Source organism: Xiphophorus hellerii, chromosome 2 (assembly GCF_003331165.1).
Source record: "Xiphophorus hellerii strain 12219 chromosome 2, Xiphophorus_hellerii-4.1, whole genome shotgun sequence".
Lineage (NCBI taxonomy): Eukaryota > Metazoa > Chordata > Actinopteri > Cyprinodontiformes > Poeciliidae > Xiphophorus > Xiphophorus hellerii.
In genome coordinates, this window is record NC_045673.1 from 29,960,213 (window position 1) to 29,978,339 (window position 18,127).

The window sequence follows — 18,127 nt, forward strand, 5'->3', positions numbered from 1 at the left end:
CTCTGACCGGTGTCAGAGTCTGGTCCGCATTGCCGGCAGTAAGTCGGGCTCGTTTCCGGTGAGAGTTGGACTCCGCCAGGGCTGCCCTTTGTCACCGATTCTGTTCATCACTTTCATGGACAGAATTTCTAGGCGCAGCCAAGGTGTTGAGGGGATCCGATTTGGTGGCCTTAGGATCTCATCTCTGCTTTTCGCAGACGATGTGGTCCTTTTGGCTTCATCAGATCGTGATCTGCAGCTCTCGCTGGAGCGGTTTGCAGCCGAGTGTGAAGCGGCCGGGATGGGGATCAGTGCCTCCAAATCCGAGGCCATGGTCTTGAGCCGGAAAAGGGTAGAGTGCCTTCTCCGGGTCAGGGGGGGTGTCCTGCCCCAAGTGGAGGAGTTCAAGTATCTCGGGATCTTGTTCACGAATGGGGGAAGAAGGGAGCGGGAGATCGACAGGCGGATTGGCGCAGCGTCTGCTGTCAAGCGGGCGCTGTACCGGTCCGTCGTGGTGAAGAGAGAGCTGAGCCAAAAAGCGAAGCTCTCGATTTACCGGTCGATCTACGTTCCCACCCTCATCTATGGTCATGAGCTTTGGGTCATGACCGAAAGAACGAGATCGCGGATACAAGCGGCCGAAATGGGTTTTCTCCGTAGGGTGGCTGGGCTCTCCCTTAGAGATAGGGTGAGAAGCTCAGTCATCCGGGAGGGACTCAGAGTAGAGCCGCTGCTCCTTCACATCGAGAGGAGCCAGTTGAGGTGGCTCGGGCATCTGGTCAGGATGCCTCCTGGACGCCTCCCTGGTGAGGTGTTCCGGGCACGTCCCACCGGGAGGAGGCCCCGGGGAAGACCCAGGACACGCTGGAGAGACTATGTCTCTCGGCTGGCCTGGGAACGCCTCGGGATTCCCCCGGAAGAGCTAGAAGAAGTGGCCGGGGAGAGGGAAGTCTGGGCCTCCCTTCTGAAGCTGCTACCCCCGCGACCCGACCTCGGATAAGCGGAAGAAGATGGATGGATGGATGGATGGATGTTTATCTTTCCTTTTGTATTAATGATAGGTGTTTGGATATTTTCATTTGAGTTGCTATTACGCCTTTATAACATTTGATGCATGCTAACACTATTATTTTGTATAGATTGGGTTGGAGAACTGCAGCACATGCTATGTGCTAATGCTAATATCTCCCGATTGACAGATGAAATAAACGGAGACCGCCTCCAAACCCAGACTTGGTGTTTTGTGGTTTGTCTGATCACCACATAACACACACAATGCAGAAGTCCACCGGTCACATAAGACAAAGTCAAAGTGGAAGAAAATAGTTTCTCGTAATGTATTTAAGTTTGTAAATGCTTGATTAATATTAAGCTGTATTTTAGTACTAATTTAACTTTTATTATCTATATTTGAACTGTGTCATTTTCCCTTCTTTATTGTCCATATTGCATTTTATTTGGGTTTTGATTGTCGGCTTACTGCTCTCAATCTTGCTCAGGTTGCGGTTAAAAAAAATAGATTTTTCATCTCAATGAGACATACCTGACATAAAGGTTACATACATACAAAGACACTGAAGATCACATATTATTGGAAGCAATAACATCACAATCCAATTATCCAATATTTTTCAGCACTGCTCAGTATTTACTGAAGCTGAGGGCAAAGTGTGGACAACAGTCTGTGATTGTTCTTGAATTAACATTATCAGCTCAAACATACAGGAAAATACAAGAACTTAGTTTGTATTTTTTGACATTTTTCTAAAACAATTATTTACCGTGAGTCAAAATGTTGGTTGTCATGTTGCCTTTTTTGTTTAGTTACAGTGAGTACTGTTACAAGCAGCATAGAAAAGTCACATTTGTCAAATAGCCGAGTTCATGGCTGGTCCTCAAAAACAAGGCATAGGTGCCAAAAAACTGAGAAACTTGAAAACTTTGGTCTGACTTAACATGTCAAACAGGCAACACTGTCCAACAAGGACACATTCTGGCACAGTGTGCCGCAGTGTCTTCACTGGTCTCCCTAAAAAAACATCCATCCTCCAGCTGCAGCTGCTCCAGAACGCTGCTGCTGGTGTTCAGCAGGAATATAGAGCACTTCACTCAGTTCTAAAGTCCTTCCACTGACTTACACCTGCTTAAAGGTTATTTCCAAGGATAATTTGTTATCTGGCAAACAAGACTTATCACAACATACAGTAGATTCTAATTTATTGAATATGACTGTATTCAATGCAATCCTTTGTTTTTAGTTATATCATATTTTTACTAGTTGGTTTTCAGTGTTTTAAACAGTCTACAGTACTTGAAACAAAAGTGATGTTTTAGTTGCTTTCAGTTGACTTCATCACATATTTATATTTATATATTTTTGTGTTATGATTGCCTACCTATATTAAACTTCAATTACACAAATTTTTTTTATCCTTGATTTTTAATCAATTTTTCTCTTTCTTTTAAATGAACATCATGAAGTCCTGACTTTATGAATGTTATGAAGTTCATGGCTGGTTGTTTTTTTTATTATTATTATTTTTTATTCGCTTAGTCGGATCACTTCTGTTCCTCAGAACAGAACATCTGCCTGTTGGGTTTTTTTTGTCTCATAAATGGCTGACCTGTGTGACCACTTCCCTTTGTTTATTAAGTACTGTTCACTTGTCAATTAGCAATGTGAAACCTCCATGAACTGCCAAATCTGTGTTCAGATGGAGACGGAGGTGAGAAAAGCTTCTTTCATCAAAGTAATTAGACAAAAGAAGGCAGCCATCTGTTTATGCTCTCTAATATGTACTGTGCTTCTCCAATTTTGCAATCTTTCTTTGTCTCGTCTTTTCTGCATAGTTGTCCTTGAGATTGTTTCTTAATGTGATGCCCACCTCCATTTTTAATCTGCAGATACTGTTTTCCGTTTGGACGACCAGATGGGGCCTTGAAAGCAACAGTTTCGCTTCTGGAACGAGTAAGAGAAACTCCAAAGTACTTTTGCCGTTTAATGTTTCTATTCTCAGGATCACTACATGGATTCAAAGTAAGCTTTGAATCATAACACTTAGATTAAGGAGCTTCTACCCAGTTGTACCTGCTGCCTAAAAATATATTAGGGCATGTAATGGAATAATATCCTTTTGAAAAATGTTTTACAAATCTCCTATTTCTCACTCTATCTAGAGAAATTTGATTCTGCACAGGGAAAATATCTGCAGTTAGTACAAGATACAGTAGTTTTTCATTCTGCTGTTTGTGTTTGTGCAAACCTGCTGGAACTTGCTTTCAGTCATAGTAGAGCTCCCTCTTTACTGCTGACTGACAAATCTGATGGCACCAGTGGTGGAGACGTGTAAAAAGCCTTTAGATAAATTATGTATCATAATGCAGATGCTTATCCCCTCGCTGAAAAATTTAGATAAATTCAATCTCTACTATGATTACATTTATTCTAAGATTAAAAACACCAAAAAAGCACAATCCCTGGTGGCAGAATTATTGGTACTGCTGTCAGTAATTTTCTAAATTCAGTTATATTAATTATACACCAACAACTCGCAGCACATGTTGTCTCAAGACACTTTACAAAAAAAAAAACTAAATTCAGTCCAATCATGCAATTATTTTCCAAGTCACATCCATTCTAAAACAATTGGAGTAACCATGCAGTCAAGATCACTTTATTATTCAAACTTGTTAAAAAGTTTTTTTTGTTTGTTTATTTTTTAGAATATTTTATTTTGGATTTTTTAATAACATCACAATTATTAACTGACAGGACAAAATCTGTTCAGGATGCAGCAAAATTCAAATAATGAGACATACCTAAAGTAAAATACATTTACAGTAATATTACACAACAACAGAAAAGACAGGATGAAGGAGGGTAAAGTGGGGGAAGAGGGATAATCGACACAGATTAAATAATAATTTATATGAATCAGAGCTGGGGTGAGAGACAGATGGTATCAGTATCGCTCATAGATCGATTAGAGGAAGATCAGTCAATCCAATGTGCAGGTAGGTTTTGCATAGACCTTAAAAATGGTGGCCATATTTTATAAAAAGTCTTACTCCTATTCTGCATCCATTATGCTATTTTTTCTAGGGTCAGACAGCTATTGATCTCACAAAGCCTTATTTTAATTAGAAGGGGGGGGTCTGATTTCCATTTTGTTGCAATACATTTCTTAGCAATTGCCAGAAGGACTTCTGTAAGTTTCTCATCATAATTTATCTTTAGATTGGAGTTCCTAAAGTTCCCCAAATAAACAAGTCTCAGGGTCTATTGGAATCGTGGCGCCATGGACGTCTGATAATGTTTCGCAAACTCCCTTCCAAAGGCCCTGCAGTTTAGAGCAGTGCCATGTAACATGGTGGAACGTTCCTCTTTTCATGCCACATCTAAAACAAAGAGGGGATATATTGGAGTTATATTTATGTCGTTTTTGTGGGGTAATAGCTGATTTAGAAAATGGAATTGTACTAGTCTAAACTGAGCATTTAGAGTAGAGGTCACCCCTTCTCTGCACAAATTATTCCATAGCTGCTTCTCAATAGATATTCTCAAATCCTTTCCCCATTTGATTCTGGAACTATCCACACCAGTTACAGTTAAAGCTTCCACTCCAAAGTAAAACAGTTTAAAAAATGACCTGCAACAATAAAGTAGGACAGTGTTTTGATAGGTGGATGTCTAATTCATGAATAAAGTCAATATTAGGACTGATGCTGTATTGGATAAGATCAGCCTCAACTCTTATACTTTCAATTAACCCAATTCTTCTTTGTGAACGGCAAAACAAATATAATTTTTTAATGCCTGTAGGAATGGCCCTATTTTGATATGATTTGTTACACAAGCAGACACTGATGATGACGTTTTTGCAAAGAGCAGGCGGGTTGGTGACATCACTAATAGTATTAGTGAAGTCATTAAGATGCTTATTTTACCAGATAATTTTTAGTATAATTTCATAAAACTGGATAACAATGTAATTTCAGGTACTGATGAAAGACATCACCACACCTGTTCCTTCAGAGGAAACAAAGAAACGGGTTCAGAAATGTTTGGAAAAGGCGTCCCAGATCAACTACAGTCAACTGATGGACTATGCTCAGATCAACGGTGGGAATTGTCAAAGCTGGAACTGGTGTTTCATGACACTGGGATATTCTCCATTGTCACCACCTGTTTCTATTTATTGAGTTTAAGATCTTATTAGATTTAGTAACCAGACCCATATACTGACTATACAGCTTGAAGAACTTTCTCTTCTTCAAAACATCGTAAGACTTTCTTTTTATAGTTTGCTCATGTTGACACATGTGAACAACAAAGTCTGTGTTCTTGCATTTTGGCAGACTGTTTCTTATGGAAATATCTTTAAAAAAATAGGAATTTACTTTGTTAACTCTAAATTCATAGATTATAATACCATGATATTGTAAACACTGGTAAAAGTCATACTGGTTCTAGTTTGTCTTGTAAAAAAGCAAAACATTGCGAACCATTGTGGAAGTGAGACTTAGTGTACAGTGTATGTACAGTAAATAGCCACTGTATTTGATCCAAGTCGAAGCTTAGGTTTCACACTGGAGCATATGAAAGATGAGCGAGTTTCTAATGACAGATTTACAGTCTGATTAATTCTTGCTTTGTTTGAACTTTGTTAGTGGATCCAGAAGAAGTACCGGAGAAACGACTGGAGGATATGTTGAGATTGGGAGAGCTGTGCATTGAAGTCCTACAACAGAATGAAGAGCATCACTCGGAGGTATTTGTTCTATGTACTTTATCTGCTTTCCATTCAAAGATGCAGTGAATTACACCACCTGAAGGGTGGAGATCTGGGGGTGGCATTGGAGAGATGTTTGGCAATGCAGAGGTTATTCTTCTGGGATTTCTTTTTAAAAAATAGTCTTTACATGGGAGAAGGTCAGTAGCACACTTATTTTTCTGTAGGAAGAAGCATTTATCAGGTGTTGTATTGCTTATTCACTGCTTAATGTTGGAGTTTGATTATATAAACTTTAATATAATCTAACACACATTTTGCATGTGTTCATTCTGCAGATATTCTATCAAATAAGGTTATCTGCACATAAAACGACTTGACCATTACTGGTGATATGAGGAGTAGATCAAAAGTATGTCACTTGATAGCATCAAGTGATTAGCTAAAGCAAAGAGCAAAGGTCAGCAGACACATAGGTTGTCTCATAGATTTGACACAGCAGGTCTTGATGCGTAATTCCAATTTTTTTGATAAACCCCAATTTTTTGTGTGTGGTTGTTTATAGTACTTGATTAAATGTGACTGCTTTGTGAATGGCCCACAGACTCAAAGGAAGGACATAGCGCACAGTACACAGTTTATGGAAGTAATAATGATCCATTTTAAATGGATCAATTTTAAAATGATTGAACAATGGGAGCAGACAGAATTGTCACATGATCATAACAAGATGAAGGAAGCTAAGAAAAATTAATTTAAGTGTTGATACAACTAGCCTCATCCATTGTTTACATCAAGATTTACAGAATTACACGTCTCACGTTACTGACGTGAAACTTAAATGAGATGCAACAAGACAGTTCTTTCTGTAGATGCATTGAAAACTACTAGATACATATCCAATAGATTACCACATATGTAAGTAACACTTATCACATTTTTTTGGGGGTGAAAAGATCAGTATTGGGCCATTCAAACTACCATGAAAAAGTTATACATGGTCAAAATAACAGATTTGGGTCGCATTTGCCTGCTGTCTGAACATAGTGATGCTTGGAGGTGGACAGAAGTGTGATCATTAGTGGTTTGATCTTTAGAAGATCCTACATCCTGCCTGGGGCAATTAAAATGATTGGCCCACAGTCTGAAGATTCTTCTTTAGTGTGATCTGTCTTACATGCTTACAGCATTCACAACTTTGGCAATTGAGACACCCCAAATACTGGGTTCACTCATATACACCACGGGTGCTCAAACTTTACTTCCAAAGGTCTACTGAATGGCCATAATAACTACATAAACAATGAAATGAAATGATCACACTGAGATAATGAATGATTCACCCCTTAGGTGGCCTGACCACACAATCTCCTCCTCCTGGTCCACATGGATCTGAGTTGCATGTTGCATACCCTGTCACAGTGTCTCCCTGAATTGAGACTGGAATTACAAGTGCTACTTCAGCCAGTTTTGAAATCAGAGAACATTTCTCCAAGTGATCAGAAGTTGACAGAACTACGTAAACGGGTCAGTTTCCATGAGAATTGGTAAAGCAGCATTCTGATTTTATGCACCATAAATCTGGAACAAACTTCCAGAAATCTGAGTTTCTTTAAACCAAGGCTAAAAGTTCATGTTTAGAACTGCCTTTGATTCATGATAATTGGAACATAATTCTTGCTGACTTTGGTTTATTACCCATACTCCTTCTTGATCTAACTGCAGCCTTTTATACAATTTCACATAACATCCTCCTTGACAGATTATCCTCTCTTGGTATTGTAAATACACCTCTGAACTGGTTTCATTCATACTTTTCAGGTATCTGGTTCACCCTTAACTTTCTTAAATTAAATTACAATAAATCTGAACTTCTCTTAATTGGCACTAAGTCAATATTAAGTAAACTTAATAACTTCTCATTTCTAGTTGATAACTCCTCCATTTTCTCTCCCGTCAGGTTAAGAGTCTGGGTATCACCCTCTATAGGGCTCTCTCCTTTGCCGCCCATATTAATAATATCACTCTGTCAGCCTACTTTCATCTCCGAAATATTCATTGTTAGTGAATTGTCTCCGTCCTTCTTTCACTCCACTGCTGTTCTGGTCCACAGTCTGGTCACGTCATGTTTAGATTACTTCTCTTTGGCCTGCCACAGAAAACTCTCCATCAATCACAATTGTTTTATAATTCAGCCACTCGTATCATCACACAGACCCCTTCAGTCCATCACATCACACCTTTTCTGCAACTGCTACATTGGCTTCCCATCTCGTATCGCATCAACTATAAAATGCTTCTTACTTTCAAAGCGGTTCACAACCTCATCCCCCCTTATTGTTTGAACTTCCTTCACGTTGCTGCACCTGCCTGTACCTTCTTCTTATATTCATCTCATTATTCCCCGTGTCTGTCCTGTCACTAGGGGGAGCAGAGCATTCAGCTGCTCTGCGCCCAAACTCTGGAACTCACTTCCACTTGATCTCCATAATATTGACTCTTTGTCACACTTCAAATCCAAACTCAAAACTCATCTGTTTCAAGTAATCTATGCCCTTTGATTGCAATTGTCTTTTTAAATCCGATTTTGTACTTAATTTTACTTTGTATTTAAATTTTGTGTCTGTTTTATGTTAAATTATGTAAGTTGACCTTGAGTGTCGAGAAAGGCGCCGCCAAATAAAAAAGATTATTATTATTATTATTATTATTATTATTATTATTATTATTAAAGTTACTGAAGTGGCTGTTGCTGAAATGCACTGTCCAAATATTGCCCTATGCCATGTTGTAGGTGTCCCACCTCCTAGTAAATGTAATCATTTACTAGACGTCTGATGGGTTACACCCACATCAGACCATTCTTTCAGCTTTTATTGTTTGTGTCATTGTTTTTTTTAGTTTGATATTAGTTTAACTTTTCTTATTTTCTTTTTTCTTTTTTACATAGGGGGAGGAAACATGTAGTCATACCTGTGGTGTGTTTCAGGGGGTCATGCTTTCTTTCTTTGGCCAGCTATCTATTAAAGTGACTTCTGGTTGGCCAGTATTTCACCTAAACCTAACTGCAGGTGAATTTGGGCGCATTCACTCATTGGGGCATCAGATCCGCCTCCTGCCTCAGATCTCTTTTGTACAGGACTTCAGTCTTATCAAGTTTGATGAACGCTTAACGTCAGAATTCTTGTACTTTAAATATCTGACTCTCTGTTTGAGAAGTTGTCTAACTCCTGACTATGTTGGCTTTTTAACAGATGTGGTTCAGCTCTGAAAAGATATTTTTACCTCTGAAATCATCTTCAGCAGAATCACTCTTGTCATTTTTTTCCTATTTCGAGCAGCAGCAACAAAAGTGCCACAACTCACTTGATCATTTCATTTACATTTTTGATTGCTTTTCAAAACGCTACCAGTCTTCATTTAATTTGGCAGTACTTACGTTAAAGTGGCAGATGACACAACAAGTGGCGGCTCTGCATTAACGGCTGCAGCAGACTCATGATGAAAACAACGCCTACGGCCCATATGCGCCTTGATATGGATGCCAAAGTGTAGAACTGATCAATCATAGGTGTTAGGATGTGGTGGTTCTATCAGCCCTAAGTGGCAGCATGGCGCTCAGGCATCTGTTTCTGCACTATTAATAACAGACTGTACTCCGCCGCTGCCATAGCAACCCCGGCTCTTTCTTCTTATCTTCAGTAGTGATGTTAATTACAAATTACAGGCTTTTTGTCCGAGATCTGCCACAAAGCTGTCACAACTTAAATTTAGACATCGGAATTGTTTACATGGTTAATTTGAATGTCAAGAACATGCTCTCTGCATTACTGACTTCTCTTGCTGTTCCTTCATGAACTTATCAGTGATTTAGTCAATGTAGGTGCTGCTTTCTTGCTTTGTATCACTTTATTGTGAGATGTCCCTTTATGTATTTAAGACTTTTAAATTGTGGTGTGGTCCGGTAGACTATGTTAATAACATGCTGTCAACCTGAAGAGAGAGATATAAAACTAGAACAGCACAGGAGCACTAGCTAAGCAGTAACAATGAATCTCTAAAACATGTTTTATAGTTTCAGTAAAGTAAACAAAAATATACTTATATATTTTCAGCTTTGAAAAATCCAGGACAATAGCTCTGGTAAGTGTAAGTTTGAATTCAAATAAATACTTCGAGATAGATTTCAGGTTACTCTCAAAAACAGTCCTAGAATAAGCACAGTACACAGCTACAGTACCTTCCAAAAATATCAGGAGGGGCCCTGTTTTTTTTTTAACTGATTGACGTGTGGGATAGAAAGGATATGATTTAAAAACTTTTTGCAAGTTTAAATCTAAAATGTTAAGTGTGTTTTCTTTATTCTGTCCTTTCTTATCATTGATATTCTTAAATAAAATAACTGCAACCAGCCGCCATCAGAAGTTTTTATTTGGTAAGCTGTCACTGCGTGTTTCATTTAAGATCAGTAAGATAAAATAAAATGATCAAAGCTAGACCATAAAAAACAGTTTGTCTTGTGTAGCATTTATGATCTGCAATGACGTTACAATGAGGCGATAAGTATTTAAAGTAAGGGGCTATTTATCAGAACACAAAAATTCGGGGATGAAACGGGTTGTATTTAACACACCACAGACAGAAAAATGATGCGGAAGATGATTTTTATTATATATTTACAATCTATGTAAAAAAAAATTATGTAGCATAAACTTTTTTCATCAAAAAACTGGTTCAATTTTACGTTAGGTTAGGTTAAACTTTATTAAGTTTATTAACCACAAACATTTCCAATAATGATGATCAAATTCTTTCAGAAATGTCCATATACCGATAAAGTCCCCGCACAAGTAATATTCCAGTTCTGTCCAGGAATCAAAAGAATCAAAAGACTTAATCAGTCTTCAGCAGGTTTAAACGTTGAACAGACAGCCTGCAATGCCTCCTACTACATAGGTGGAGATCCAGCAGCTCAACATCAAATGGGGACCTGGCCTTGTCAAGCAGGACCAACATTAAGACCATTTTTTCTTAATAGTGGTCAATATCAAGTCATTATTAATACCATAAACTAGAGGTGTGCTGATCAATCGGCCACCGATCATAATCAGCCTAGAAAAAGTGTATGACTGGTGATTGCCGATCGCTGTCTGTTGTTTATCACGATCACCAGTATCTCACTTTGCAGCCTGTGTGTACAGTTGATTTCCTCTTTCCTTCACACTGTGCAAGCGCACAGCAACAAATCCTAAGCGATGTGGTGAGGAACTTCAACGCTCTGGGAGTGAATGGGGAAGTTTGCATGCTGCGACGGAAAATTACCTCGGTAATGAAGCACGTCAAAATGCATCAACTCAAACAAAAAAAAGATTTTACATATGTATTAAAACTTTTGCTATGTCCTAACATAAGACAGATAATCTTTGGGGGAAAAAAATCTAGCTCCTCTGCCTTCTGTGCTTTCTGTTCATCTGCATCTTAAGCCTCACTAGGAGTCGTTTCTCTGTGATGGTTGGAGTAACTGGTGTCCCACAGGGAAGGGATGTCTAATAACATTTTGTTTTAAGACTATATGAGCGGATGCATCCCTGCTTGTACAGTCATTTAGTGATTTAGTGATAAGGTTTTTGCTTATCTTTGAAATGAAAGTTAGCCCTGGAGAAATCAACCACTTTAGAAATCTTTTGCTTAGTTGGATGAATGAACCCATTTCATTTACTTCTTTTTTCTCTCCCCTTATCTGACCAGTCCTATGTCTCTCCTGTAAATGATTGCTTCTCCTCCAGCAATCTTTTTTGTCTTCATTTTTAAGTATGCTGTTGTCCTACAATATAAAACATTTGAAGGTGATTTAGCTTGAGAACCAAAGTCCACCTGCTGCCTTGAAAATGGAACTTAAGTCAACAAGAAAATTGAATTGATTTAACTCAGAAATTACAGTTCATGAAGTTGATTTAACAAGAGAGAGGTGTCTAAAACTTTTTTTAAAAGTTCATTAGTTGTGAACTGTGAGTTTTAACTTAATGCTTCAATATAAATAATTATTTCACAATATTCAAGAAAAAAACTTCCCTCCCCTAGTTAAACAGCAAACACTTCTCTATTATTTTCACTCACACTATCAAGTTAAAATAACTACTTATTTTACTTGAGAATAATTTAAATTCTTGTTTCAAATTGCATGAGCAAAATGTTTGATAATGAGTTTTATTAAACATCACAATGATTTCTGCTCAAAAACATTTAGTGTGAACAGGACATTAACCTCAAACTCTGCAAACTGTCAAATGCATTGAAATGAACATTTAGCTTATTAACACACAAGAGTCAGATTAATGTAACACACTTCCATCGCACTCGTGGTGCAACACAGGATACAAAAACATGCCACTAAGCACTCTGTTAAATAGTTTCCACTCTTGTCTTTTTCTTCTTAATATTTAAGTGCTGACCTAAAAACTCTAGATTGTTAAACTCTTGGAGTTTTAAAAAAATTAATAAAAAATGATCACAACTTACTGTAAGTTTATCTCCCACAAAGTCACACAATTAGGTTCAAAACCTAAAACTCACTAAATTTATTTGAGTTAAAGAGTAGAAGATAGAAGACGCAACTAAATGCAGCTCAAATGTTTTACAGTGTATACGCTGTCTTTACTCTTATGCATTTTGTTTGTGTTTTTATTGTTCCTTTGCATTTGCTGCTTTTTCTTTCATCTTTCCCAATAATGTTTTATTGTACCTCTATATATTTAATTTTCTCTATGATTTTTAACTTTTTCTGACTCTTAATTTGGGAAAAAATGCATATGAAAGCAACAATATATTTCTCCAGCTAGCAGACGAATTTGGACAAAGAAACCATTTTCATGTTAGCAGAAATGGAAAAGGAAGATGAAGTCAATTTTGGAGACATTTCTCTAAAATTATCTGTGAAAAGAACAGCTTGAACTTATTGCTAAGCTACCAACTGTTTGTATCAAGTTAAAAGCACTAAATTGCTCTTCTTTGACCAAACCTCAGGCTGCACACTAATAATGTTAATGGCCAGCTGCCATTCATAGATTCCATGTACCTTTCCAAAAGTTGCACACTGATCCTCAGACGTCACTTACTGTATTTATTAAATAGAATCCACTAGTGTGAGTGGGACCATTCACAGGACCAAACTCTGAGGTCCTGTGAATTCCTCAGAGTTTGACGGAGAACACTATTGAACAAGTCACATCATTTAATTCTATTTAGTTTATTTATATAGCATCAATTCACAACATATGTCACCTGGAGGCACTTGTAAAAAAAATCAAAATAAAACAACCCAATTAGTCATGTAGCATCATGGAGACCAAGGAAACGAACATGAAGGAAGTTGTGGAGAAGTTTAAAGTAGGTTTAGGTTCAGGCCAAACATGGGATCATAGCTCATAATCCACAGAAGATCTACAAATACTTGTGTATTTGTAGCTGAACTGATCACAGATGGACTCAATTTCAGCTGTAGAAACATCTCAAGAGTGATCAGTGAAACAGGGTGCCAATGCTTAAATAAATATGTTTCTTTGTTTCTATTTGATACATTTGCAAAAAGCTCATTTTTTTCCTCATTATTATAATGAGATATTTAAAATTTTGAGGAAAGAGATTGATTTAATGCAATTTTGAATAAGGCTGTAATGTAACAAAATGTGGAAAAGTGAAACACTGTGAATACTTTAATGATGGACTGTATATTTAGCAACATAACGTCTGTTTATCTTATGGGTTAATGTGATCAAAGTTAAAGTATGACCAAAAATAAAATAGAATAATTATTAAAGGACCTCACCAAGAGACAGACTGATGGCTGGGTCGTAGCATCTCCACATTTGTGCCTCGTGTGGCGTGTTCTCGGTATTCAGTGGCAGTGATGTGCTAAAAGGCTCCAGAGAAAAGGAAAAGCAAGTTTATTGCAATGCACACATATGGAGTTTAAGCTGATGCCACTGTTGGCCATAACTCGAGTAGACTTAGTTATTTGAGGGCTCAGGTTTGTTTCTATGGATGTTCTGGGGGGACATGCTTAGTAAGAGTATTTGCTGAAACATACATGTGCAGGAACTTTAGCCTTATACCGTTTGGAAACATTCAGTTTTCATACCTATAATGGATGAATTTTACTTTGTGGGGAGCATCCCCTACATTTGAATTCAAAGGTCTTTTTTCCCTGAAAAATGTCACAGCGGTCACAGAAGAACTGCTTCTATTTTATGTTGTGTCCTAAAAAGGTCTTGATCATGAAGATCTGTAAAACTGAGATGTCATTTTAAAAGCAGCTAAAGTCTAAATGAACAGAGGTAGATGTGAGACGTCTTTGCTTGCTGTGACTGTCAGCTGCTTTCAAGCCCAAAACAGGGTGAAAACTGTTTGCAGATGTTGTTGCAAAAGTACTTGTTGATTCGCTTTTTCTAAAGAGCATCAAGGGTGATGTGGTTCTCCAGTTGACCAAGGTCAGCCTGCTCAGATGACCTCTGCTTTTGACAGCTAAAGGACACCTAAGAGAAAAGTGCAACTAGCATTCAGCCGTATGCTGATGTCCTGAGGTCAGTTTTTCTGTTTGATGGAGAAAGAAAAAGAAGCAGAGATGTAAGACGGAGAGTTGACTAGGCAACAGTCCCTTGTACTCGTGGCCTTGAAGGATGAATCACTCGGCCTTTTAAATGCACCTTTTCAGTTTGTACTCCTGTCAACAAACTGCATTTAACTAACCTGGTGATTCTTCGATCCTCAAAACTGTTCATTTTCAAAACCTCCATCTCCGCGCCAGCAGCTTGGAAATAGAGCCTGTAATACAGAAATGTAAGATAGGTGGAACATGTGGTTAGCATAGCCAAAATAATGTGGCAGCCATTCAAAGGTGAATTTAAATAGGAGTTGAGTCATAGGAAATAAAATGCAACGTTACTTATGGACTGCTCCTCCAGCTCTGCCTTGAGGATCAACTAAACACTGTAATTACAGAGTTATGACTCGACATTTCCTTCTTACCACTTTAGAATTTTATCATGTCATGTTCATGTTTGTTTGCATATATCTCCTATATTAAATGTAAACACTGTAATCTTTCATAGCATCTGATGCCTTTGTTTCCATTTTTCCATCAATGTCAGGCTTTCTCATGGTGGCCAGAGCTGTTGGCAGAGCATGCTGAGAGCTTCCTGTCTCTGTACAGAGCAGACATGGATTCTGCTCTACAGGCACAACCCACCGACTCCTGGAACAGTTTCCCACTATTCCAACTCCTGAACAACTTCCTTCGAGCAGACTGTGAGTTTTGAGTTGTTTTCTAACCTCTCTATACATGGTTCATATGTCTGAACCAAACTGCTGCTTCAGTGGACTAGAGAAAAAAACAACTGGTGAGCGAAACAGTAAATGAGAGTGAAAACCCTAGCTTTGTTACTTAGTGGAATTATGAATGAGTAAGGGCCATTTGTTTACTGTCCTGGATGTGTCAGGTCCCTGGGTTTTGGGTCAGTGTGAGAGCCCTTTCCTCTGACAGGATCTCCGTGTGAGCCGGGCAGACTGGCACACCTGCAGCTGGTTTTACAATCTGCAGGTTGGAGATATGAGCAGCTGGGAAGCAGTCACTCATCGCTTGATGATCTGCATGTGGGTCAAGAGATTATCTCAAAACATGACAAATATCCCGTCCGCCCATCCCTCCCTCACTCCCTCCCTCATTTCTATCAATTAGCTAAACTCAGAAATGAATTTTTGAAGTAATAATTCATTTGTTTACTGCATTTTAAGTGGTGGTAAAAATGTCAACTTTGTTCCATTGACTCATTTTTGTTTAAGTTGACTTTATATCTAAAAGGAAAGCACTGTTATGGACAGTTTATTGATCATTTCATATCATTTATGATATATTATTATTACTTTTTGTTCAAAAATTCAAATATGGTGAACAAGTACAATTAAGAATAGCGCCTCCAAACATCATTTCATGATCCCTTGCAGAAAACAAGTTGATGTTATAAGAAACAGATAAAACACCAATATGTTACCCTAAAATGTTTTTTACTGTCTAAATACACCTAACCTACTGCAGAAATAATGAGTAAGCTCTATTTTAGGTATTAATGATTGTTCATGTTGTTTTTCATTCCTCTGAGCAGCATGCAACCTTTTTGTAGTGTCCATGTTTTTCCTTTCCATGGTTTACAACTTTTCAAAGCTGCCATGTCAGACCGTCCTAGTAAACGTGAATGCATAATTATTTGATGCATATCTAGACCCATTCAGTGTTTGTAAACAAAGACAGCCGTGTGTTGTAGCAACAGAAGTACGGCTGTTTGTAGATGGCTGTCAAGCTACACTACCACATTATCCACAAATAATACTTAAAAAAAGAAACTTTAATAAGTTGGAATTGTCGTCCAGATCTGTAAAACTACTTTTTTTTTTATCTACACTATATTTTATTTGTGTCAGTGGCTCACACTGTGTGTTGTACAATCTTAAGAAAATTACTTGGACATTCATACTGATGATAAATGTCTGACCGCAGCTTTATTAACTGCTTTAGCTTTGTATGGGTTTTTTTCCCCTTCTTTAATCTACATGTTTGAACACAAAAAATTTAGTAGTTTGTGAAGGCAAATTTAACACAACAGTATCTAAAACATGTTTCAAAAAACCTTCTAAAAATAAGAATATTACAGAATGGATGTCAAGGAAAAACTCTTTCTCTTAGGTACAGATACAAAACAGCAGCTGCAAATAAAGAACTACTGTGGATCAAAAGGAGGTATTTGTGAGCAGAGAACCATCTGGAAAGCATCCAACAAAGCAGCGCTACATGATTTCTGGGAGAGTGAAATTGCTTGGCCCATTTGTTTTTGTAACAACTTTTTCTTTCCTCACAAGTCAAGGTCCGGACATAGTGGAAGAGAACAAAAACCCCAAACACTGCAGTATTAGAAACATCAACATTGCACTAAGATAGTTTTATCCCGACGAACCCAAATTCAGTGTTCGTTTTTGACTGATGGAAAAAAGATCCGGGCTCATTGAATTTGTATCAAGCGCTTTGTCTTTGAGCCAGCAGAGATCTGGCGAGATGCAAGGCGTTATTTAACATGGCTGCTGCCCAAGTACCTCAGCTACAGTAACAGACAGGCAGCCAGATAGACAGACAGCCCAGGGGCAATGTTAGGAACAAAAAAAAAATCTAGTATCATTCTGTAAAGAAGCAACAAATCTCTTTTTGTAGCCCATATTTTAAATTCTGTCTAATTACCATCTTCTGTTCAGGCTGTAATTATTCCAGGTGTCACAACACAAGCCATTTTGATTTGGAATGTAATGAGGCAATCGAAAAGACAAAACATGGGCAAAGCTAAAGCATACATTTGACTGCTTTTGTATAAATTATGTCCTCTATCTTATAATTATGAACATAATAAGATAAAAACGTGCATTTGAATTCAAATAACTGATATTAATAAATCCATATTTTTTTGTTACTCTTAATACAGATTTCTTTTTGTAAATATCAGGAGTGACCTTCAGTCAGCTGATCTTTGGTGACTTACTGTAACTATAATTCAAAGTGTGCTATCCCTCAGTTGTTCTGCTGATTATTTAAATGCTCACTTGATTGTCAACATGTGAAAGCGAACAGTTATGGTGGAGGCAAGTTTTAGTCTCTGGAGGGCAAAAAGGCTAGTGTTAATTATGATGGAGCAGAGCGAGAGGAATTAAAACTAATGAAGTCCTGGGAGATTCGCTTGCTTGCTTCTCACCCAATACTCTTTCCCCTGGTCTCTGTGGGCTGGCACAGTCTGTCAAGAGTTATTTGTCTGTCTTAAACCCACAGAGGAGATATTAGGTGGGGGGAACTGAGCATGATGTCATAAATGGCTGCACTGTCACAGACGGTCCAAAAATCAAGCCTATTTACAGAATTTAGTCTTTTACTTGTAGATGTTTTCATGTTGAAATTGCCTTCAGCTGAAGCCTTGGTTCTGTTCTAGCGCTCTGTCACACAACACGTCAGCTTGCTGTCCGTTTAGCAAAGGAGCCTGTTTGGAGCACACAGTTTTACCAGTGATTCTGAACCTCAACATGCATGTGTTACCTAAAGACTGCTGATAAGACAGCGTCGACATGATGGGTAGATAATTAGCTTCCTGCTACACTACAGTACCACACCCACTGAAGATTATTTCATCCTCAAAAGTGTTTTGTCTGTTACAAAGAACCATTCTATGAGTATGTTCTCTAGTCGTGACTCCTTGTTGGCTGTAGCCAACCTGAAGTGTTGTTGAAGTGAGATTCCTAAGAATCTGACAGGAGGTCAGTCACTCTCACATCCAGCAGTCTCAGGTAGCAAAGGGTCAGGGGTTAAATACTGAACATGCTACTGCTTCAAG

General features: G+C 38.0%; 1 protein-coding gene across 3 annotated transcripts in view; it reads left to right on the forward strand.

Moving 5' to 3' along the window:
* cadps2 (Ca++-dependent secretion activator 2) overlaps window positions 1–18,127 on the forward strand; it is a 146,454-nt gene that overhangs the window by 82,281 nt on the left and 46,046 nt on the right. For all 3 annotated transcript variants that reach the window (XM_032546225.1, XM_032546241.1, XM_032546233.1), the window contains exons 15-18: window positions 2,884–2,947; window positions 4,978–5,101; window positions 5,650–5,750; window positions 14,858–15,014. In XM_032546225.1, coding sequence (XP_032402116.1) covers window positions 2,884–2,947; window positions 4,978–5,101; window positions 5,650–5,750; window positions 14,858–15,014 — 446 coding nt within the window. The remainder of the gene's footprint in view (window positions 1–2,883; window positions 2,948–4,977; window positions 5,102–5,649; window positions 5,751–14,857; window positions 15,015–18,127) is intronic.